General features: G+C 51.5%; 8 protein-coding genes across 8 annotated transcripts; 3 read left to right on the forward strand and 5 right to left on the reverse strand.

Annotated features, from left to right (window-relative positions):
* Nucleotides 1-248: 248 nt before the first annotated feature.
* ATP16 (F1F0 ATP synthase subunit delta) lies at nucleotides 249-1,316 on the reverse strand (the record flags this gene model as incomplete). Its single annotated transcript, XM_076634746.1, has 6 exons — nucleotides 249-374; nucleotides 440-465; nucleotides 542-604; nucleotides 674-765; nucleotides 968-1,032; nucleotides 1,203-1,316. 6 exons carry the CDS (start codon nucleotides 1,314-1,316, stop codon nucleotides 249-251), a joined length of 486 nt encoding a protein of 161 aa, XP_076485249.1.
* Nucleotides 1,317-1,496: 180 nt separating this feature from the next.
* On the forward strand, nucleotides 1,497-2,432 carry TOA1 (transcription initiation factor IIA large subunit; the record flags this gene model as incomplete). Its single annotated transcript, XM_076634747.1, has 4 exons — nucleotides 1,497-1,514; nucleotides 1,716-2,165; nucleotides 2,259-2,350; nucleotides 2,417-2,432. The coding sequence occupies 4 exons, from the start codon at nucleotides 1,497-1,499 to the stop codon at nucleotides 2,430-2,432; spliced, it is 576 nt and encodes a 191-aa protein (XP_076485250.1).
* Nucleotides 2,433-2,845: 413 nt separating this feature from the next.
* JCM6883_000023 (uncharacterized protein) lies at nucleotides 2,846-7,426 on the forward strand (the record flags this gene model as incomplete). Its single annotated transcript, XM_076634748.1, has 9 exons — nucleotides 2,846-5,437; nucleotides 5,517-5,607; nucleotides 5,680-5,840; nucleotides 5,917-6,033; nucleotides 6,098-6,195; nucleotides 6,261-6,341; nucleotides 6,412-6,528; nucleotides 6,595-6,726; nucleotides 6,811-7,426. 9 exons carry the CDS (start codon nucleotides 2,846-2,848, stop codon nucleotides 7,424-7,426), a joined length of 4,005 nt encoding a protein of 1,334 aa, XP_076485251.1.
* A 264-nt stretch (nucleotides 7,427-7,690) lies between these two features.
* JCM6883_000024 (uncharacterized protein) lies at nucleotides 7,691-8,279 on the forward strand (the record flags this gene model as incomplete). The annotated part of the gene is made up of 3 exons (XM_076634749.1): nucleotides 7,691-7,999; nucleotides 8,065-8,124; nucleotides 8,190-8,279. 3 exons carry the CDS (start codon nucleotides 7,691-7,693, stop codon nucleotides 8,277-8,279), a joined length of 459 nt encoding a protein of 152 aa, XP_076485252.1.
* A 407-nt stretch (nucleotides 8,280-8,686) lies between these two features.
* JCM6883_000025 (uncharacterized protein) lies at nucleotides 8,687-10,047 on the reverse strand (the record flags this gene model as incomplete). The annotated part of the gene is made up of 3 exons (XM_076634750.1): nucleotides 8,687-8,870; nucleotides 8,940-9,948; nucleotides 10,008-10,047. 3 exons carry the CDS (start codon nucleotides 10,045-10,047, stop codon nucleotides 8,687-8,689), a joined length of 1,233 nt encoding a protein of 410 aa, XP_076485253.1.
* A 470-nt stretch (nucleotides 10,048-10,517) lies between these two features.
* Nucleotides 10,518-14,499, reverse strand: JCM6883_000026 (uncharacterized protein; the record flags this gene model as incomplete). Its single annotated transcript, XM_076634751.1, has 15 exons — nucleotides 10,518-10,575; nucleotides 10,641-10,891; nucleotides 10,949-11,077; nucleotides 11,145-11,206; nucleotides 11,269-11,367; nucleotides 11,441-11,900; nucleotides 11,961-12,141; nucleotides 12,207-12,280; nucleotides 12,345-12,545; nucleotides 12,605-12,918; nucleotides 12,983-13,115; nucleotides 13,176-13,342; nucleotides 13,406-13,987; nucleotides 14,049-14,071; nucleotides 14,261-14,499. The coding sequence occupies 15 exons, from the start codon at nucleotides 14,497-14,499 to the stop codon at nucleotides 10,518-10,520; spliced, it is 2,973 nt and encodes a 990-aa protein (XP_076485254.1).
* A 1,074-nt stretch (nucleotides 14,500-15,573) lies between these two features.
* On the reverse strand, nucleotides 15,574-17,206 carry SDH2 (succinate dehydrogenase iron-sulfur protein subunit SDH2; the record flags this gene model as incomplete). The annotated part of the gene is made up of 11 exons (XM_076634752.1): nucleotides 15,574-15,599; nucleotides 15,678-15,730; nucleotides 15,886-15,894; nucleotides 15,969-16,106; nucleotides 16,167-16,210; nucleotides 16,294-16,408; nucleotides 16,472-16,508; nucleotides 16,575-16,652; nucleotides 16,720-16,897; nucleotides 17,006-17,080; nucleotides 17,162-17,206. 11 exons carry the CDS (start codon nucleotides 17,204-17,206, stop codon nucleotides 15,574-15,576), a joined length of 798 nt encoding a protein of 265 aa, XP_076485255.1.
* A 2,381-nt stretch (nucleotides 17,207-19,587) lies between these two features.
* On the reverse strand, nucleotides 19,588-21,051 carry JCM6883_000028 (glycoside hydrolase family 16 protein; the record flags this gene model as incomplete). The annotated part of the gene is made up of 6 exons (XM_076634753.1): nucleotides 19,588-19,868; nucleotides 19,935-20,091; nucleotides 20,163-20,486; nucleotides 20,556-20,661; nucleotides 20,726-20,816; nucleotides 20,886-21,051. The coding sequence occupies 6 exons, from the start codon at nucleotides 21,049-21,051 to the stop codon at nucleotides 19,588-19,590; spliced, it is 1,125 nt and encodes a 374-aa protein (XP_076485256.1).
* Between the last annotated feature and the right edge of the window lie 766 nt (nucleotides 21,052-21,817).

A 21,817-nucleotide genomic window follows, 5' to 3' on the forward strand; every position in this document is an offset into this window, starting at 1 on the left:
GAAGTTGGAGGGAGAGAGAAGAGAGAGAAGGGGAAGGGCGGGACAGTTTCCCTCTCTCTATTTTCCGACTTCGCCTCGTTCGGCTAACTCTCTGATAGCACGCAGACAGAGATATGATTTTAGATAGCATTTCTTTAATAAATTTTTCACCTCCTCTCCCCGCCGCTTCACTTCTAGGAAAACAAAAACAAAACACCTTTTCCTCCCTCTCCTTCGATTCATTTTAAGCCCTTCTTGTAACGGTGTTCTTAGGCCTTGAGGGCCGATTGAAGCGCCTCGTAAACTTGAACCTCGATCGCGGCTTCAGCTTTCTCTTGTTCAGTTCCGGATCCTCCGGCGACTCGTTGAGCCTCGGCGAGTCCCGATCGGATAGCCTACAAGGTACTAGGGGAGTCAGTGACGAGTTCGGGAGCACGAAAGAGTGAAGTAGAGGAGTCACCTCAGGCGAGAAAGCATCGAGAGGGTCTAAAGGGGAAACGAAAGAACGAGTTAGAGAAATCGAAAATTTGGGAAGAATGGAGTTTGGGGGAGGGAAGCTTACAGGCCTCGACAGCGTTAACGGTCAAAGTGTTGTTAGGGTGAATGTTGGCGAATCCTCCAGAAACTACACCACGCCTAGGTCAGTCGATCGTTTTCGAGAGAGAGAGAAAGGAGGAGAATTTTGCCAATTTACCGAACCATTTCTTGGATTCGTTCGAAGAACCTTCGATAACTTCGAGGACACCGGGCTTGAGCGATTCAATAGAGGGGACGTGGTTCGCGAGGCTAAACCGGGGCGAGTACGAGAGGGAGAGGGAAGCAAGAGAGTCAGTTTTCATTTTCGAATAGATTAGTTTTGCTCAACTACAACGGCTCCCTCCCTCAACTTGAAGCAGCTCCTCCTCGTATCGTAGTTCGGATCCCCTCATATCGGTTCGGACTGTCTGAGAGAAACTAATGTTGAAAGTGCGAGAATGTTCTGACTTACACACCGAGGTCACCAGATTCAGCAGCGAGGTTTACTTGAATAACGTCTTGAGATTTGTAGATAGACTATATATATCCACACACCACAACACGAGCGAGCGAGAGAGGAGGGAGTCAGTAACTGAATTCCCGTTCTCAACTCGATCGACCTTTCTCCCCCCTCCTGACCGATTACGCGTCCAGCCTGATCGGTCGAGGAGAAAAGGATGATTAGGATCAAGGGAATGGGAGGTTACCTCGTGAGGAAGGACGAGGGAAAGGCGGAGCTTGTCGGAGGAAGAAGCGACTTCGGCGTATCCACGCGCGAGACGACGAGGAGTTTGAGCGACGGCACGACGGAGGGCGAACATGACTGCTAGTGGTAGGAGAGGGAGTGGTAGGCGAGTGGGATTACTAAGGAGAGAGAATGAGTAACTCGAATCGAGACGAGGTCGACTCTCACGCTCTCTCTCTTCACTGTCTCTCCCGACTAGCGATCAGACCACTAGGGAATACATACAGTAGTAACAGGAGATAGATTGGGTGTCATCATGAGTAATAAACAAGTTGTACGCTTCCCATTCCTCACTCCTCTCTCGTCAACCCTCTCTCCTTCTTCTCTCAGTCATTCTCAAACGATGACTGACCATACCATGTTTGTCCTTTGCTCCGTCCGCTGTCCTTCGCTCTGGTTATCCCGTCTCGTCTCTTCTGCTTCGTCATGATCCACCTCGTTTCGCTTCCGTAATCCCTCTCTCTCGTCTCTCCAGCCTGCGGTGTATCGTTCAATCATCGACGACGTGATTACCCAAGTCCGACCCGAATTTGAACAAATCGGAGTCGAAGAAGCCGTTCTGCAAGAACTCTTACGATTATGGGAATTAAAACTCGCACAATCTCGAGTCGCCGATTTCTCCTCCGATGACCGTATGGGTCCCGTAGCGCAACAGTTCTTACCGTTGACGATCGAGGAGGTTAAAGTGAATCACAAGTTGAGGGAACAGGAACAATTGGCACAGACGAAAGGAGGAGGAGGAGGAGTGAAGAAAGAGGGAGGAAGTGAGGAGGGGAAAGTGAAAGGAGAAGGAGAGGATGGGGATGATGAGGATGCGATTAATTCGGATTTGGATAGTTCGGAAGATGAGTTGGATGAGGAGGCGGAAGCGGCTGCACAAGGGGAAGATCAAGGGGGGGATATCGTCATTGCGCTTTATGAAAAAGTAAAACCACTCCTTCTCTCTCTCCCTTCTTCTCTTTCCTTGCGAAGACCGATCGAAGGGTGCTGACAAGAAGGGATGACTGGATGTGTATAGGTACAAAGAGTCAAGAACAAGTGGAAGGTGACGTTGAAAGACGGGTTGATTTCGGTCAATGGCAAAGATTACCTTTTCAGTAAATGTAACGGGTGCGTCCAGCTCGATCTCTTCAGTCACTTATTGTATTTGACTCGACTCGAATTCTTGATGCACAGTGAATTCGAGTGGTAACCTTGCTCGTCCCCTGGACTGGATCGACTGTTCTCATCGTTTTGTAAAATCCCCTTTTTTGTCTTTCGTTCTCTCTCTCTCTCTTTCTACTCTCTCTTCTCTTTCGTTGTTCTCGTTGTGTATACCCCCGAAAACCAAAAGCTCGATCTCGCAAATAACTCTCGTTTGTTCTCCTTGCTCGAACAACTCCTCAATCTTGATTTGATAACGATTTCTTCAATTCGCGAATACTTGGAATATCTAATTCATTGAAACCCTCTCTGACTCGTCTTCTTCCACTCCCTCCCTCCCTCCCAACTCGACCTAGGGGAGGTGCTCGACTAACGACTTCGTATCGACTTCGGTCTACGACAACCCGAGTAGTCCGCCCCTCCGAAGAAACACGAAACTCTCAGAGAGCGAGGGTCGGTTCGATGTCGCCTCCTCCCTCATCCTCCTCGACCTCGGGCCCACCAGGAGGTAGTTCAGGAGGAGCTCAAGCTAGTACGGCAGGAGCAGAAGAAGGAGAAATCGTTGAACCCTCAATCTCAACTTCAACCTCATCGACAGCTCCGACTTCAACGAGACCAAGATTTCAGATTGCGATTGCCGCCAAAGTCAACCCGGCCTTCAAAGGGGCGATTGCGAAACACTTGGAACCGGGGAAGAAATCGAACGCTTTATCATTCGGAGCAGCTGGAGTTAAACCCAAGACAGTTACGAGTACGGGGAATGTAGTATCAATCAGGGGACTCGCTAGTAAGAAAGAGGGAGCTACGGATGGAAAGGAGGCGGAAGGAACCGCGGGAAAGGAGGAGGAGGGAAAGAATTCATTCGAAGTTTCAATCGCTGAGAGTTCGTCTCAACCGGCTGGACCGAGTTCTACCACAGCGGAGACGATAGGAGGAGGAGGAGAAGTCGCAGCAGCTCCGAAAGAACCAGAGCGAGAGAAGCACAAGACTCCACCGCCTGTCTTCCGCAGACGTTCCGGAGCCGCGACTCGTTCCCCTCGCAAATCCAACCCTAAAGTCGCTTCAAACCCTTCTGCCTCAGCTCCACCAGTCTTGGAAATCAACGACGAAGATCGAGAGGTCGCAGAACTGTTGAAGAATGAATCGATGACCCAGCAAACTTCTCCTTCAGTTCAACCGAACCTTTCCCTCGGACCTTCCACTTCGAATTCGAATCTTTACGTCGCTCCTTCTTCGACTTCTTCCCTCAATATACCGTTACCTCTCCCGCCGAGACCGGATTATCGATCACCGTCGTCACCTCCGAAAAACTCGTCGATGCACAATGGAGGAGGAGGCGGAATGATGAGAGCTTTTAACGACCACGAGCATGACGACCATCATTACGAGGAGGGAAACAGTTTAGGGTTACCGTACGATGGAAGCTACGCAGGAGGGAGTCAGAGCTCGGAACAAGGAGGAGGAGGAGCGCAAGCAGAGAGATGGGGCCACGATAAATTCAGGGAAGACAATCGGGGTGGGAACAATTGGGGAGAGCCTCGACGGGATTACGACGATAGGGATCGAAGAAGGAGCAACGATAGAGACGGGGATCGATGGGCGCCCGGTCCATCAACGACGAATCGACCTGATATTCCTCCTCCTCCTCATCGTCGACGTTCTCGATCTCCCGGCTATTACGACAGCAGACAACGCTCTCATCATCCGGATCCTTACTCGAATTCGACAGATAGGGATCGCTCTCAGCGTCGTTCATCCCGCAAAAGCGACGAAAGGAGAGAAGATCGATATTATCATCGTCGAGACGAAGAACGAGAACCTTCTTCCCGAGCGAGCAAACGACCTCGACGAACCGAATCGCCGCCGCCACAGCCTGTCGACTCGAGGCGTGAAGGAGATCGTCGTGTTTCGAGATCACCGCCTAGTGAAGACACGGACGAATCGGGAGAAGAATCCGCCCCGGCTCGAACTGTCTTGGGAGAGGAAGAACGGCGAGAGGTTCAGAAGCGATTGAAGGAGAAGGAGAGACGGGAATCCAAGGCGAGGTCGACGAGAGACGAAAGAGGAGGAAGAGGAGGAGAAGGAGAAGAATCGGGATCGGGATGGCAACGAGCTCGTTCGAACGGAGCTCATTCCGACGTCGACAACACCTATTCTCCTTCGATGAGTACGGCACATCTCAATCTCGCTCTACCGCCGAAACCGAACGTGGTCCGACTCGGTGAATCGATCCTCCTTTCGCCAGTTCAAGCTCTTTCGACAAATTCCAACCCGGGATCGTTCCGCTCAAGAATGGCTCCTTCTACAATCGATCAATCTCAATCTCAAACATCTCAGCCATATCCTACCTCGAGACTCCAACCTTCGACTACTACGACGAACGGAAATGGAAATTACCTCCCTCCTCCTCCTCTCCCTCCCGCTCCTGCTCCTGCTCCCGCTCGACCTTCGTACGTTTCTGCTGCTCCCGATCCTTCCGAACGTCTCCCACCTCCGCCTCCTCCACCTCCTCCTGCTCCCATCGCGAACGGACCCTCGAACGATCAAAGAGGATATCCGATCCCTCCTCCCGCTCCCTATCATCCCGGTAACCGACCAACCGATCCCAAAGACTCCGAAGAAACGACCGATTCCCCTTCCGTCACGAAAGCACTCAACACTCCAGCAGCAACAACAACGACGACGACGAACGGAGTTGGTTCCGATGTGATCGATGACAGTCTCGTCAAAGTTCGAACTACGAAAGGAACTCTTGATCTTTGGCTCGATCCTCCTTCGAAACCCTACTCCTTCTCGACCACAACTACGAACGGTACCGAATTGGAAGAACACGAGTTCTTTGGAGCGTCTCATATTTCGGAATACACGTTACAACAGAAATTGGGAGAAGGAACGTTTGGAGTTGTTTATAAAGGGATTCGAGGGAAAGAAGGAGCGATCGTTACGGAGGAGGAGAGGGAAAAGGAGAATTCGAAATGGGCGAGAGGGTTGAGAGTGAGAAAGGGAGATGTCGTCGCTTTGAAACAGATCATCTTTCATAATGAAGGAGATGGGGTGAGTCTTCCTCGTCTCTGTCTCTGAATCAGTCTCTTGTCGGATCGGGTCACTGATTCTGCGCTGCGATGATTCACAGCTCCCAATTACTTCGGTGAGGGAAATTCGAATCCTCAAACAACTTGATCATCCGAATGTCGTTCCCGTCGTAGATATGGCTCTCGATCCAGGTACGTCTTCTCTATCTCACTCGTTGTATTCTACCCCGAGCTCGTGCTGACGAACTCTCTCTCGCGTTCTAGGTGATCCTGCGAAATTCGAAGTCGGTCGAACATTCATGGTCTTCCCTTACATGGATCACGATCTCGCTGGCCTACTCGAGAACCCTCAAGTCAAGCTCGACATCGGTGAAATCAAACAATACGGGAAACAGTTACTCGAGGGAACCGCTTACCTTCATCGAGTTCGTCTCTTCGTCTTTCACTTTCCTCTCTCGCTCGAATGCTTGCTGACTCGCTCGGACTCTCGCTCCGTGATAGAATGGAATCTTGCATCGAGATATGAAGGCGGCAAACTTGCTCATCAACAACAAAGGAGTTCTCATGATTGCAGATTTCGGATTAGCGAGGAGTATGGAACCTCCCGAAGCTGGACGGGTGAGTGACTCGTTCTATCGACATCGTTCGCTTGAGCTCATGTCGCAACTTCCGTTCCTCTCAGGACTACACGAGTTGCGTCGTTACGCGTTGGTATCGACCACCCGAGTTGTTGCTCGGAGAGAGAAAGTATCACTACCCGGTCGACATGTGGGGAGTAGGGTGAGGATCTTCCTTCTCTAGCAGATTGTCGCTCTCTCGCTAAGAAGTTGTCGGTCTCGTCACAGCTGCATCCTCCTCGAAATGTTCAAACGATCGCCGATTTTCCCTGGATCGTCTGATTTCCATCAAGCTCAACTCATCTTTGCGTAAGCTGAACCCTCCTCCTCGTTTCTTCTCCCTCTGACGTCGTTGGACTGACATCACGGTCTCGCGTAGCGCTTGCGGTCCTCCTACCGAAGAATCGATGCCGGGTTGGAATTCGCTCCCCGGAGTCGATGGAAAGGCTCAACAGTGGCAGAATGGTCCTCGTACGATCAGAGCTGATGCTTCTCAGTACGTATTCCTCTCGATCTTCGACTCTGAAGCGAGAACTCATCGCCCTCGATTCGGATGATTCAGCTACGATACCGAAATCTTTGCCGATTTGCTCGACAAGATTCTCGTACTCGATCCGAAACGAAGGTATACGGCAAATGAAGCTCTCGATCACGATTGGTTCTGGAGTGAACCGTTCCCGACTGAACCTTCTCGGTGAGTTTTCTCTATTCTTTCTGCCGAACGATTCCGAATTCAAACTGATTTACTTTGCTGCCTCTCGTCCTTCGTTGTCGATAGTATGCGACAATTCATGTCATCTCACGAATACGATCGTCGCAAACTGAAAGAGAACCAACAAGCCGCGTTCGGACACGTCGTTCCTCCTCCTCCACCTCCTCAAGGTCCGCCTGGGTTCCAAGGGATGATGATGCCTCAACCAGGCTACAACCTTGCTCATTCTCAAGGCTACGGCGGTCCTCCTCCGGGAATGCAGCCCCCGATGCCCTTCAATCCTCCTGTCGGTGCCTACAACGCTCCTCCTCCTCCTCCAGGAGTGTCAACGGGAATGGGACCTTCTTTCTCAAACGGAGGAGGAGGATACAACTACGGTTTGTCGCAACATCAGCAGCAACAGCAATCGTACGGCCCTGCACCGGGTTTTCCTCCTCCGAGCGGTTTCACTGCGAATCGACCTCCTCCCTCGATGGCTCAACATCCTGGACAACAACAACAACCTCGATACCCTCCCCAGCCTCCTCGCGAACAAGGACTCGACTACGGGGGACCGAATCGACAAAGTCAATACCCTCAATCTCAAGGACCTTCCTGGTCGAATTCGAGAGGTCCAGGACCGTCAGTCGCGCCGCCAGTCCAGAAGGTAAACCTCAAAGAGAGGATCATGAAGAAAAAGTGAACTCCCCCTATTCCCCTTCTTTTCGTTTTGTCAACTCGTTTTCTCATTTCCTCGCATTTTTTTGCTCAAATGGTCACTCCCCATCTTGTTGCTATCATTACGAGTTTCCAACTCTTCATCGTCGTTTCGATGCGGTACAAGCGAGAAGAGGGTTCAAGCGCTGTTACGGAGATGCCGCGGACCCTCGAAATCTCCGCTCAGGCTTCTGCCTGCTCGAGGTCGGTTCGTTCTTCTTTCTCTTCCTTTCCACTCTACCTCGCCCCAATGTCAAGTCAAAATCAAACTCAAGCTCTCGGTCCGACCATACAAACTGCAGAGCACTTTCTCAATCTCATCAACGATCGAGCATTCGAAACCGCTCCTTATCGAGTGACGCAGACCGTCGCCTATCTCAAGAGGAATCTCAAGGATCGTTGGCCAAATTTCAACGAGGTGTTTCGATACCAACTTTGCTACGATCTTCAACAGCTCTGCTCTTTTCTGCATCGAGACGGTCACGGCAGTGCGAAGGAACTGGTCGACATCTTGAGAGGGAACTCGGAGAAATATTCGCCAGCTTCGACTGAATCGCCAGTGAGTTCACCTTACCCAGCTCGTTATTCTACTATCGACCAACCAATCGAGTTTGTTTCGTTCAGGAACCGCCAAAAGATCTCCCAGCACTCGGCAAGTTCTTAGCGGTACTAGCTAGAAGCGGCGTGAGTAAACCTTGTACCTCCTCGACGACACACGAACTGACGTACGGTTGTTGTCGAAAATCTAGCCTGCTCCTTGGGCAGGAACTGCCCATGCGCTCGGACACGAGGCTCGCCGCCGTCTCAGCCGTCGTCAACGGGCTCTATACGATGTGTAAGAGGTCCAAGGGTGAAGCCCAGGCGGAAAGGGAGGTAAAGCCCGTTCCGCAGTGTCGCTTTGCAATTTATGCTTTGCCTTGTTCTGTAGACGTAGACAAGACTTCTCTTCGTTGACTCAGCCAGTCAGGACGTCGAGCTCATGGGCGAGAGTTGGCAGAAGCTGGAGCGAGCTCCTCGTCTTGCGTGTCTGAGCTTGGGTCCGACGGTGAAAGCTCGTTCTTTCTTGATGCCAACCATCCGCTTCTCGCTTCTCTCTACCCACTACAGCCGAGCGAAAGTCCAGATATCACTTCAGATTTCAGAGGTAAAGCGAACGAAAGATAGCTACGAATTCTAGACTTGTTGTTTCGGTTTCCAACTCTCTTCTCCCGTCCATCGATTCTTCCTCTCTCTGACTCTACCTCAGTCACTCACGAGCCACAATCTTGCACTCGGAAAGATCCAATTCATTGAGGTTCGGTCCACAGTAATCGATTTTCGGATCGTTCTCCATTTCGTCCTCCGTGAGCGGATCCCATGAGTTGAACAAGTTTGGGTGAGCAGCGAATACGGAATCGTCAACCTCTGGTTCTGAAATTTTTCCTTCGCGTCTGTCGATGAACCTTGTTGTTAGCCAGTCTCGACCAGAGACAATGTCGAAAAACAGAACAACAACTTACTTGGTGATCGAACAACGGAGCAGTTTAACATCATATGCAATCGTGACCGGGCTACCGAAGTACCCAACGAGCTTCAACTCACGCAGTACCGGGAAGAGTCGAGAATGGAGGAGCAGGTAGACTTCGTAAGTCATTGTGACGACGGTGGTAAGACTTCGAAGGGCGCTGAATGGATGGCAAGGAACAGTGCGAGTCTCTAGAATTACAGGGAGGTGATCGGGAGAAGAATAGGGCGAGGGGGATAGAAGACGTGAGACTTGGTAATTCGACGAACCGTATTTCGAAGCGATTTCGTCCAGTTTGTCGAATTCGGCATCCGATATGTAGCATCTGCCGTCCTCCTTCTCCTCCTCCTCCTCCTGCGCCGCCGCCTCTTTGCGTTCGTGGATCGACTTGCACAGAGGGTCGCAGTGACGGAGTTGAGCGATCAAATCCAAATATTCGAGATAATTCAAATCGTACGTTTCCCACACCATTCGATTATGCGCTTCGAAAAGGAAACCAGTCAACCAACCGCCATCATCTTCCTCAATGGAAAACTTTCGAAGGATGTTTCGATTCCTGCCGGAAGGGCCGCATAGGGAGACGATGAAGTCTTCAGGGATCGGAAAGAGGTAGGACACGGTGATAGACGTGATGTTACGGAAGAAGAATGTCGAGAAAGCGAAGTTGTTGAGAGGGGGAAGAAACTGGTCGACGGGCCCGAGCCGTCGATCAAAACCATTGAATTCTTCGTCTTCCAGCTCTTCGATTGGGGTTTTGTAGACCTCGAATATGACTGCTTCCGGTACAATGACGTCCTTGAGGTGTTGGGTTCCCGCACAGATTGACCAAGGGTTGACGAGAGATGAGTAGTTTCGAATCCATTTCTTCACCATTCTCGCATTCCCGAGGACGGGGCTGAGGTAGATACGGTGGCGACAGATCGTGTAGAATGTCTTGTTGACCCTCGAGAGCACGGCAAGATCCTTCTGAGCGTCGAAGATCCAAGAGTTGGATGAGATCGAATCTGGCGGACAAGGCACGTTTCAGGGGGTAGACTTGGGTAGGATACAGTGGAGGACGTACCTGCTATCGCTCTAGGTAGCTCCACCGGTAGTCTGTCCATCTTGAAGAGAGTCGAGTGAAGGTAGAAGTCGAAATAGATGAAGTCGGATTTCTCCTCTGTCGCACGCGATTCCGACCGCTGCAGAGGCGGGTAGGGATGCAAGAGCCTTCACTGATCGAGCCGAGAAGGTCGAGGAACGAGGGACCGATTGGCGGTAGAGGATCGAGAAGCAGAGTCCTTCCTCGAGAAGTCGCTTCGCACGCCTATTTTCTGTGCGAGTCGCTTTCTACGGAACCTTGAGCAGTCTATAGAGCCTGCTCGCAGCGACGTTGAACTGACCGTGCGCTAAGCTCTCGCTCAGTACCTGAAGTCTACGAAAAGGATTGATTTACTGCAAGTGACCTAATCAACGGCGGAAACGGTAACGATATCTATGTGTGGAGCAATAGCGGAAGTAGAAAGAGGTATGTAGTGTAGAGAAATGCAATTGAACGAAACGGAAGGAGCGCAGCGAGCGGAAAACTTTTGTGTTAAGCCTGTTTCGAGATTTCTGCGAGTTGTCCGAGGATCGAGATCATTGCGGCGGGACTAACGAGGTAGAGAGCGTCGTCAGTCGTCTGCTTCTGAGAGACAAGATGGAAGTGAGAACTCACCTTTCTAGAACAGCGTTAGCCATGGTCATCTTGGCTCCCTGAGTTTCTTTCGCTTCGATCGCGATCATGAAACACGAGCTAGGGTCCAACTTGCTCTCAACGGGTTCGTCGAGCTTCGTGGGGGCGCTCGATTCCTCTTCGATGACGGTTCGAGCGAGGGAAGGGAACATGGCGAAAGATTCGGGAGGGCTGATCATCATTCGAGGTCCACCGGGAGTGTAGTTGCTGAAGACTCGAGCCATCGAGTGGAACTAGAGTAGACGACGATCAGTTCCGAGTCATAGCTTCAGAAGAGTTACTGGGCTCACCATGTCCTCATCAGTCTTGTCGTCTCCCGCGCACATGCAGAATTCGGCTTCGGGGTATTGATAGAGGAGACGTTTGACGATCTCTCCCTTGTTGGTGTGAGCGGGTCGTACTTCCACGTTCTTCTTGCCCTGTAATTCGCAAAATCAAGAGGTTCAGTTTCGACGTCGAGGAGAGAGAGCAAGCTGAAAAACGTACGACGAGAACATCGATCGGTAGACTCTCTTGCATACTCTCGAGCATAGCTTGACATTCCTTGGCTGCGAACGCTTCGCTAGATCAGTGATGAACGACTTATCCGCTGATCAACTAGACCGCTCACCTTGGAAAACTCCGAACACGGGGTCAGCGTTTCGGTAGTGGAAAGTGACACTCGAGACCTTCTTCTCGACGAAAGCACCTTGAGTACGAGCCTCGTAGTCTGTGACGAATCGGGGGACGGAGGTTCAGTTTTCGTTTCGTTCTACTCGTTCGCAAGCAAGGAATGGACTCACATCGGAAGATCTTGAGAACGTCTTTCTTCCAATCCATGTTGAGATCGTCCGTCAAGCTCATCCACTCTTTCGCACCAGGAGCTCTCAAGAAGCATCCGTGTTCGGCACTCATTCCCAAGTTTTGAATATGACCGAGTTGCGATTCGAGGAAATCTCCATCTCGTCCCGAAATGATGTAGACGACGTTCTGGGGGTCGGCGCAGAGAGTTTGAAGGCTTTCGATGAGAGCGGGGGAAGGAAGAGCTGCCGAAGGATCTTTGACGATCGGGGTGAGAGTACCGTCGTAATCGAAGAGGAGAAGACGTTTCGAAGCAGCCTTGTACTTTTCGACGACGGCGTTCGAATCGAGAGGAGGAGTGTTTTGAGTAGCTTGTTCACCTTGGAGGGATTCGAGGAGTTTCAAGATGTTGGTGTGAGCCCAAACTGCGGCAGTTTGAGTCATGACGGCTTGGTGGAGAAGCTATACGGCGAGAAGACGAGTCAGCCGCTAGCGCGACAGAGACGAGACAATCAGACTTACAGCGTGACGTTCGGATCGTTCTTCCATCGACGCCGTGAGGCAGTCATTGATCGTTTTCGCGACTCCTCCGAGGTCCCACGGGTTGACCTTGATCGCCTTGCTGAGTAGCGACGTGACTCCGGTAAACTCGGAAACGAGGAGCGATCCCTTTGCCTCAGCTTGACAGATGATGTACTCCATGCTGCGGGAGAAAGCGACCAAGTTCAGTCTCGAGACGCCGTGCAAGTGAACAGAGTCTGCTCTCACCTCGTAGTATTCATACCGTCTCGGCGGGAAGCGACGAGAGCGATATCGGCGATCGTGAGAAGAGCGAAGTACTCCTGTAGAGAGAAACAAAAGAGTCAGCGGCGATGAAACGATGAATAGGTTCGAAAGCAGGCTTACATCTCGGTCGACAGTTTGATGGAAATGGTGAACAGGTTGATGTTCGATCGTTCCATAAGTTCCGTTAATTTGATCGACGAGTTCTGAGACTTTCGTAGCGAGCGCGGGCGAATCACCGGGAGAGGGAGAAGTGACTTGCATCAAGACGACTCTGTGAGCCCATTCAGGATAGTCGTGTAAGAACCTCTCGTAGGCACGCAACTAGATGAAACCGACCGCCGTCAGTTCAGAGACATCGACTGATCAGAGATCGAACCCACTTTAGGAAGAACACCCTTGGTAGGATCGAGCTTGTCACGTCCGACGATAATCTTCTTTCCGGCGTACAGCCTCCTCAATGCACTAATCTTGAGTTCGACACCAGGGTTCTTTCGATCCTTCTCGACCTTGTCGACGTCGATACCGATCGGGCAGTGAGCGATTCGAGTGATGTTCCCGTGAGCGTCGACTCCGCCGAGACGAGCTTCGTATCCCATGACTCGGACGCACGAAGAGAGGAAGTGACGAGCGTAAGAGTGGGTTTGGAAGCAGACGAGGTTGCAACCGAGCATTCCGTCGAGAATCGCCTCGCGACCTATTCAGAGCGAAGAGAGTCAGTATCGCCAAGGTCGTACTTTGGTAGAGAGTCGATTACTTACGAGGTAAGCATCGGAAGAATTCACTCGAGGGGAAAGGACAGTGAAGGAAGAGGGAAATGTTGGGTTTCTCGTTCGGTAGGAGTTCTCGAAGCATACGAGGAACGAGGAGAAGATGGTAGTCGTGAATCCAGACCTGTGCGAAGCCGCCTTTCAGCTTTTTTCACAGAAGGCTTGTGAGCAAGAGACGACGCACGAGATCTCCGGGTTTGTAAACCGCGGCAACTTTCTTTGCGTAAACCATGTTGGTTTCGTAGTAAGCGTTCCAAGCCTTCTCCTCCGCCTTCTTGCTCATGCTATCGGGGAGCGAGAGGTAGTGGAATATGGGCCAGAGGTAAGTTTTGCACATTCCTTCGTAGAAGTCTGCAAAAATCAAAAATTGAGTCTTCGGTTTCGCGAAAGATGAGGACGTCGGGTCAAACATACCGGAGTGTAGACCATCTTCGACCCAAACAGGTGCACATGTAACTCCGTCCCTTCCTTGAGCTCCCATCTGACTCAATCCTCGTTCGAGATCCTTCTTCTCCTCTGGACCGAGTTGATTCGTCGTGAGAGGGACTCCGGGATCTTGCAAGAGGTCATCGGGACGTCCAACTACGAGAAGAGGACGACTCGAGAGGGATTTGACTCCGGAATTGAGCGCGGCGTGACCTCGACGAGGGTACAAAACCCAACGATCTTTCGGGGTAATCTGACCCGAAGCGAGGGTGCTTCCGCCATTGACGTCGGGAGAAGGTGCTCGAGAAGGAGGGAGAGCCGGATGAAACGAAGGACGAAGGGAACTAGCGGGATGAGGGAACGACGAGGGAGGCATGACATGTTTTAAGTTGAGTTGATTCGGTCCATTGCCGGGTGTCGAAGGAAGAGCTGTAGCGTTTCCTCCAGGTCCATCGAGAGGTGTAGTTGCGCCGGAAGGGAGTACGGATTCAGACCCATTCAAATCAGGGAGAACGTGGTTGTCGAGAGCGACGGAATGAGATTTCGTCGTAGGGTATAAACGGCAGACGTCTGCGCGTGAAGTATGGGTCAGCAACGAGCCGGAGTGTCTATGAAGTCGTGAAGGACTCACAAGGCAGAGAATGAACGACGACACTGCGGAAAAACGGCATAGAAAAATCATTGAATCAGCATCACGAATACAACTCAGTTTCTCCTTGCTATCCGCATGAGAGTATCCTTCCACAGTCCATGGACCTCGGTCTAGCAAGCTCATATAGATCCGAGCGAAATCGGAGGACGTAGTTGGTCTATGATGAAATTCGGGAGAGAGCAGCAACTCACATGGTTCTACCGCTGACCTCTTTGCCTTTACTCTTTAGTTCGTCTTCCCACTTGCCGATACTCTCCTTGATCTGGTCCAGCGTGAGTTCAGGTTCGTCCGAGGGAGGCTCCCAATCTTCTGAAGGTTCAGTCGGAATCTCATCTGAAAGCGAGATGTTTTGCGCTCGAGTAGACTGAATTCGAGTGGGAGGACCAGGACGTTTGAGCGAGGCGGCTCGTGTAGGTAGGAGTGCGACCATCTTCGAGGAGAGAAGGAAATCCGAGAGACGAGGCGGTGAAAGTTGTTCGAGTTGGAAGAGCTGCCGAGGGTTGCAGAGGGTCGCTGAGCTGTGTAGAGAGTTTTGCTGTCGAGCGGAAGGGAGGGAAAGAAGGGAAAACCAAGGATTTGACGAGGTTGGGCGAAGGAGAAAGAACGCGAGAAATTGTCTGACGCTGTCGCTCTCAGAGAAAAAGCTTCGACGAGGTTCCGACTCGAGCTGCGTGAAACGTTCAACATCTATCAAAGGGACTCTCGCTCGCTGAGTCGAATCCCGTCTGTACGATGCAGTGTTGCTCTGCGGCATTCGCTCACAAAGTCGAAGAGAGCGTTTCCAACTCCTTCGCAACTCCTGTGCGATGTTCTCGCTCTCGCGCTTGCTCGCCGCATCGCGATTCGACAGGAGCGAGAGCGAGCTACTACCTCCTATGAGGACGAATCTCGTGCGTCTCGCAGCTTCTGAGAGAGAGCAGCTGCGAAATACGAGTTTGTTGAGCTTGGCGAGTCATTCCAGCTTCCGACGCCCTTTGATGCAACCTCCTTGAACGGGAGACGAAAGTGGGTAACGAGACAGAACGTGCGCGGTATACAGCGAACGTAGAGTCTGTCAGCGGAGTATGTTGAGCTTTGGGAGTGAGAGAGGAAAGTGGAAAGTCGAGGTTGCGAAAGCTCCGTGCGAAAAGGCTGTCCTTGGAACCCCTATCGTTCCTCTCGTCTCTGGCGTTCCTGTTGCGCTGAGGCTTTCGTGTAGTCATTCACGAGCTGTTGATAGTGCGATTGATTCGATGAAAAAAATCAAAGAGCCCCATTACTCCCTCTCGAGACCGTTTCGAAAACTTGACGGGAAGATCGAGCAGATGGAGAGCCGCCGAGGGAGGATGCATTGCTGACAAGCTCTACTTGGCGAAGACCCGCCCCCCTACTCGCGAAGAGCGGGAGAGAAGGCGATAGAGTTTCTTGGAGGAAAAACAAAATTCGAGTCGGTGCGTATTACAGATGAATGGGACGAAGAAACGGATCGAGGGTACAGCATAGACGATCCATGCGGCTAGGTGGATTAGGCCTCCTTGGTCATCGCTTGTTCTGTGGGCACGAAAAGGAGAAATTAGTAAAAATTCAGTCTGGTTCTTCCCTTTTTTCGACCAAGACGACGGGACTCACTCAAATCAGCGATCGCTTTGGCAGGATTTAATCCTTTAGGGCAGGTACGTGAGCTGCGGGCGACGGAGAGCGACCCAGAACAAAGTAGAGCGAAGACATGGCGAAGAAAGGGAAAGAAAAGGGGGGAAAGGAACGAAAACGGATCAAAACGGTGTCAGCTCATCGTTCCAACGCCGAGAAGCATACACGAGACATCTGAGAGACTGACCAGTTGAAGCTGCGTCGATAGGAGCATAGGCAACAGAGTTAGTTACCTCAAACTCGAAAAAAACGGGATCGAAGGAAACTTACATGGTGTGGCAACGGTAGAGAGAGAAGGGGTTATTGAGCTGTTCGAGACGTTCTCCAGTCGCCTTGTCACGGGAATCAGCAACCCATCGGTAGGCCTGCATGAGAACCGCGGGTCCAAGGTATTGATCTTGGTTCCACCTAGGATGAGCGCAAACGGAGTCAGCAGCATGTCGAGCCACCTACGAGAGTACGAATTACCAGTAAGAAGGGCAAGAAGTCGAGCAACAAGCGCAGAGAATGCACTGTCGACGTCGACCGAAAAAAACGAAAAATCAGTTCACAGCTCAAGTCGTTCCCCGCTATGACCCAGCATTTATTCGCTCACCTCGTACATTCCATCGAGCTTGAGTCGATCCTCCTTCGATTGAAGGTGCTCTCGTCCATCGGCGGGAGGGTCAGCTTGAAGGTAAGGTTTGATCGACTTGTATTGCTTGTAGAATCTGAGGGAGGGAGACAATCGTCAGCCTCACGGACGACGCGAATGCAGATGAGAGTGAACTCACTGAGTCATGTCGGGAACGAGATCCTTGATGACATACACTGCGGAGCGAGAAGAGAGAAAATCGTCAGCTTTCTGACACATTCAACGGTTCAGAGTATACTCACTGTGGGGAAGGGGGTAGATCTTGACATCCTTGCCGTTATCCTTCTCTACACGCTTCAAGCAAGCGAGAGTGTTGACACCTACAGACAGAATGAGGGGTCAGCAACGGAAAACAAAATTAGGAAAACGAAAGAGCGCAAAACTCACCATCGATGTTCATGGCGCAAGAACCGCAGATTCCCTCACGGCACGAACGACGGAACGTAAGAGTAGGGTCGACCTCGTTCTTGATCTTGAGAATCGCGTCCAACACCATCGGTCCGCACTTGTTCATGTCGACGGAGTAAGTTTGCAAGTGAGGTTTCTCGGAAGGCTTGTCGGGGTTCTGCGCACAACATATCGAACGACCGTCAGCAGGAGAGAGTAAGGATTGTGGCAATTGGCACCACCCGATCGGCGCGAATTTCGGAACAGAGTGGAAACGAGAACTCACCCATCGGTAGATCTGGAATTTCTTGATTTGCTCAGGCTGGGTCTCAGTGGCAGCAGTAGCCAACGCACGAGCGTTCTAACCAACAAGGGAGAGATCAGTTCGGAACCCGAGATCCGCGGTTTCGAGAGATGAAGGTCATCATCGAGAGAGGCTCACCTGAGGGACGGCACGCGAGGCACGGACAAGTTTTTGAACTAGCATTCTGAGTGTACTGGTGCGAGTCGCGAGTCGGATTGGCGTTGAAGTGGAGAAGTTAGGGAATCTGGCAACTTGCAAATCGAAATCGCTTTGGCGCTGTCCAACGAATCAAAATTCTTCCTTTTCTAACCATCACCATCTCTCTCATCGTAACGCTCAAACGGCTTCCGTGGATGAAGGACGACAGTTTCGATATTCCTGAAACTTCGCCGCCTGAGTTCGCTCACTGCCAATCCCGCTGTCGACGTTTCCGATCTGCTCCGGATCTGACGACGAGCGGTTCTACCTACCGCGAGAGTCGCACGCTCAGCTCTGAGTACTTTTCGGTCCAGTTCGATTGCGAAGATGTCGCATGTATTCGCTCGTGCGCTCGGGTGACTGCATACCTTCACCATTTTTTGATTTCGCAAGTGAATGTCAGTCATGGTCACGTTAGTCTGTTCTCCGGCTTGCTCTGGCTGTATGAAACCACTGTCGTGTGTCGACTTAATGACGCCCGATCGGAGGTCGCAACTAAGATAATCTTGTCAAACAACTCCGCTCGAGTCGATTTTCGTTTTGATCGTGAAACAAGCGGTGGGATCTTCGACAAGTTGTCGGGGAAGGACCGGTGCGTAATCTCTTGTCTCATTGACGTTATTGGCGCTCGCGCTGAATCTGTACTCTCCATCAGATGGATACGTTCAGGAATCGCAACGAACCCAATCGCAAAACATGACTCGATGGTTCGATCCGGGGACACCAGTCGCGTTCAGCTCATCCCGCTTCGAGTCTCAACACCGAACAACAACAACGCACTGTATCCTGCGGTCACGAAGAACGATTCGAAGCTGTTAATCTCTCCGGTAGAACTCGTCTTTCGTTTCTTCGTTTCCTGCTCCTCGTTTCTGTTCGCCCATCCTAGTGGTTTCTTTCTCACGGTAGAACCGAGTCACCTCTATCACCAAACTATCACCATCTTCCCTTCGCTCCATTTTCTGAACTTTCAGGTTCGCGGGCGCTCGTCCCTCTCGCACGTTCTTCAAGCTTTGGCGAATTTCGTGCTCGGGCGTTTGCTCCACGAGGCGGTTTTCAAACTCCGGAAACTCACCGCGGAGCGCAAAGGCCACGTCTCACCGAGTACGGCTCTCTGCATTCTTGCCTTCTGTCCTGAACTACGACCTCGATGAACTCAGCAAACATAGATACGAAACGCTCACACTACAAGCAGCGACTTACCAACTGCATCAACGAGATCGCTGGGGAGATCCACGGGTCAGGGCTTCGAGGCGGCCCGAAACGTAAGACCCTCGATGATTGGGTGACAGAAGTGAAAAATGTTTTCGGACTTTGGAAAGATGGCAGACTCGCAAAGGAGATCAAGGGGGAGTTCGCGGTGGAATTTGCGGAGTTCCTATTCAAGGACGTCTACGAAAGAGTCAAGAAACAACTTGTGCGCATTCTTTCACTCACTCCTGTAAACCTTGACCCTGACCCCCTCTCCGGTGGGTAGATCAATCAACCGGATGCTACTTACATCAGAATCAGAGACAAGGATCAGCCAGCGGCACTTCTCGAGCGCGTCGTCCAAGCCACTCGACCGGCCGAGCTCAACAACCATCGCCTGCAAGGAGGATATCACACGGGTGCGGGAACAGCGCATACTCGAGCTAGCCAGCCTCCTCAACCGAACCGACGTCGTCAGGCCAACCGTCTTTCGGAGGAAGACCGCTGGCGAAACGCTTTGATCCAACTCGTCAAGAACATCGGGGAATCTTGCAGGATCTACGCCATCAGCCCAAACAAAGCCGCGGACTGGATGAACCAAGCTCGTCACGATTTCGGGCTTCTGGAAGGCCAATCATTGGCGCGAGAAATCAAATCACGCAGCGATGTCCAGTTTCTACAAAGAAAGGTCGGGGACCTCAAAAGAGAATTGGCTACAAAGAGGGTAAGCGGCAGTAAAGTACCGTCGGAAGCGCCGTCTCGCTGATTCAAGTCGGTTTCTTCATAGGAGAGAGCGCTAGAGGAAACGAAGCATCAACCAGCAACTTGGCTCGAAGCGCTCGCGAAGATTCACGAACATCCCGAAGAACCCCGACAACCATCAAGCCTCAGACCAAGCCTCTTCAGGCGGGCGTTTACGGTGCTCCGTCGAGGAGAGCAAAAGTCCCCTCGAGTCCTTCGCCGCTGAACGAGCACTCTTCAATGTTCAAGTCTCCGTTCCGTCTTATTCCTTTCTCTACGATATCCTTCTACCTCTTGCCTTTCTCCAATGCTACTATTTTACCCACACTTGTGCTCTCTCTCGGACTCTGGTCTCGTCAAACTGTGGAATAGAGGACCTGCCCTGCTGATGTTCTATTACTTTCTTATCGATAACAATATTAGATCCGATGCCACTTCTATACCGAGTACAAGTATACGAGTGAAAGAGCGAGAGCTACGAAACCGAATCCAGTTGTCTCAACTATTCTCACTCCCGAAGATCGCGCACCTCCCTCGCCGCCTCCGATCGAACCAATGATAGAAGAAGCTGCCGCTCTACTCCGTGTGTCGAGTCCTCCGTTGTAGACTCGAACTGAAGCGATTTCGAAGTAGGCATTGTCGTAATTCCGAGGGTCTTGAACCATGTCGGTACAAACTCCCGGGCAGGTTGGGTTGAACACTCCAGGTTGACCAGCCCCTATCAGCGAGAATGAGGATGCGTCAGTGTGAGAGAGGGACGCGAAAGGAGGACAGAGCTACTTACAATCTCCGCAAAGAGCGATGTTGATGATGAGTTGTTGCTGGCCGAAGAATGAGTTGACGTTGCAGCTCGATTGAGGGTAGTAAGCCGTAGGAGCGCCCCATGAAGAGGGATCGGGAGAGGCAGAGGGGTCGCGAAGGTCGGCAGGGATTTGAGCTCGCTAGACGACAGAGAAACGAGAACCGTGAGCGCAATGTAAAACGAGCGAAGAGACAGAGAGTTCAGACGTACGGGGAAGAACCAAGCGGAGATAGAATCACTGGCCAACTCGGCAACGAATACTCCGCCTCCATTCGCGGCGAAATCTGCTCCGTAACTCACATTCCTCGTATCGGTGAATGTGCAACCTTGATTCGCGTTGACGGTGTAGTCACAATTTGTCGATCGAAGAACTCCGTTGGGAGTGACTTCCAACGTCTGTTCCGCCTCGCAGCCCAAGACGGTGTGAAGAGCGACTTGGTTCACGTCTTGCAAGTTGACTCCTTCGAAAATATCGATTTCTCCTCCCGAAGGCCAAGAAACCCCGTGGGTCCAGAACGCAGGCCATAGAGAACACTATTCGAGAAGGAGGTCGAGACATGAGTCTCTGAGCTAGAGGAGATATGAGGGAGGTGAAAAACTCACGCCATAAGGAGTATGGAGAGCGTCGAGAACAAAAAGGGATCCCATCCCAAATGTGTCCTGTGTAGTAATTCGCACAGAGTCTCGGAGTCGTCCGTACGAGACATCCCTGTTGTCGAAAGAATGTGAGCCTCAAGAAAAGCAAAATCAATTTTCGCAGAAGTGAGACCCACGAGGTGTTATCGACCTTGATGATGACATTGCCGGCGCTGTTCGTATAAGCGAGATCTTTTGACTCCTCCTCCGTCACGTAGTAAGTAGCACCTGGGAGAACGGCAAGACGAGCGTCAAATTTGCGAAACTTTGAGAGAGAAAACGAAAACCAAACCGCACCATTTGTCAAGTTGTCCCTGTTTCCCCAGAAGCTCCATCTATCAAAGAATGTTTCGCCTGCGTATTGAGTCTGGAGAGAGTAGGCCGCTCGAGCTGAAGGAAGGAAAGGGAGGACTGAAGCGAGTGAGAGTGCCGCAAGCGCTGATGTCGACGAGGAGGAGCGCATGTTGTTTGATCGTCTAGTTAAGAGTCGTCTAAGCTGTGCCCGCAGCTGCTCTGTGTTCCTGTCGAAGGAGAGATGAAGATTGAGATGTGGATTTGAAGGAAGAAGGTGAGCAAAAAGCAAGACTGACAGAGTTTGAAGAGTATCCTAGATGCCGAGAGAGAGCACATCTGAGGCTAGCCATTCTTGCCGGATCCGAACGAGAACGTGGAGCGAGAGCACGGGTCGAAAAGACGAGGGGGGAGATGGCTGCGTTATCGCTTGGAAGGAACCCGAACCAGATCGGATAAAGAACATGGATCAATATTTCCTACTCGAGTCGTAAAGTTCCGCAATTCGTTCGAGAGTGTCGAAAGAAGCACAAATTCGGAAGAGAGCAAAGGGCTGAACGAAACGATCGAATCTTCCCTGATCGGGCAACTCACTCACCTCGAGTTCTTTGATCGTTCTTAGAGTCGTAGAATGTTCGGAACGTGGTTCCGCAGGAAAGGAAGTTTGGGAGAGAAAGAACCCGAGTCGGAACGAAGACTGAGTTTGTTCTGACGCTTGGACAGTTTTCCGCTTTTTCGTCGATCTGTTGCCTGATGTACCGACGCTTCTGGATGTACCGAGATGGCTCACAATCCACACGAGCTCACGGGCTCGGGACACACGAGATTCAGGTCCCAAGGAACCTTGAAGCGAACTGAGACGAGTCACTCCTCGAGCGCAGACAGAGGGCAAGGCTTTCGAGGGGGAAAGAAGTAGCGCATCGCCTTACGAACGGGAT

Source organism: Sporobolomyces salmoneus, assembly GCF_050403485.1.
Source record: "Sporobolomyces salmoneus JCM6883 DNA, S_salmoneus_JCM6883_v1_ctg70, whole genome shotgun sequence".
In the NCBI taxonomy this organism is placed as follows: domain Eukaryota; kingdom Fungi; phylum Basidiomycota; class Microbotryomycetes; order Sporidiobolales; family Sporidiobolaceae; genus Sporobolomyces; species Sporobolomyces salmoneus.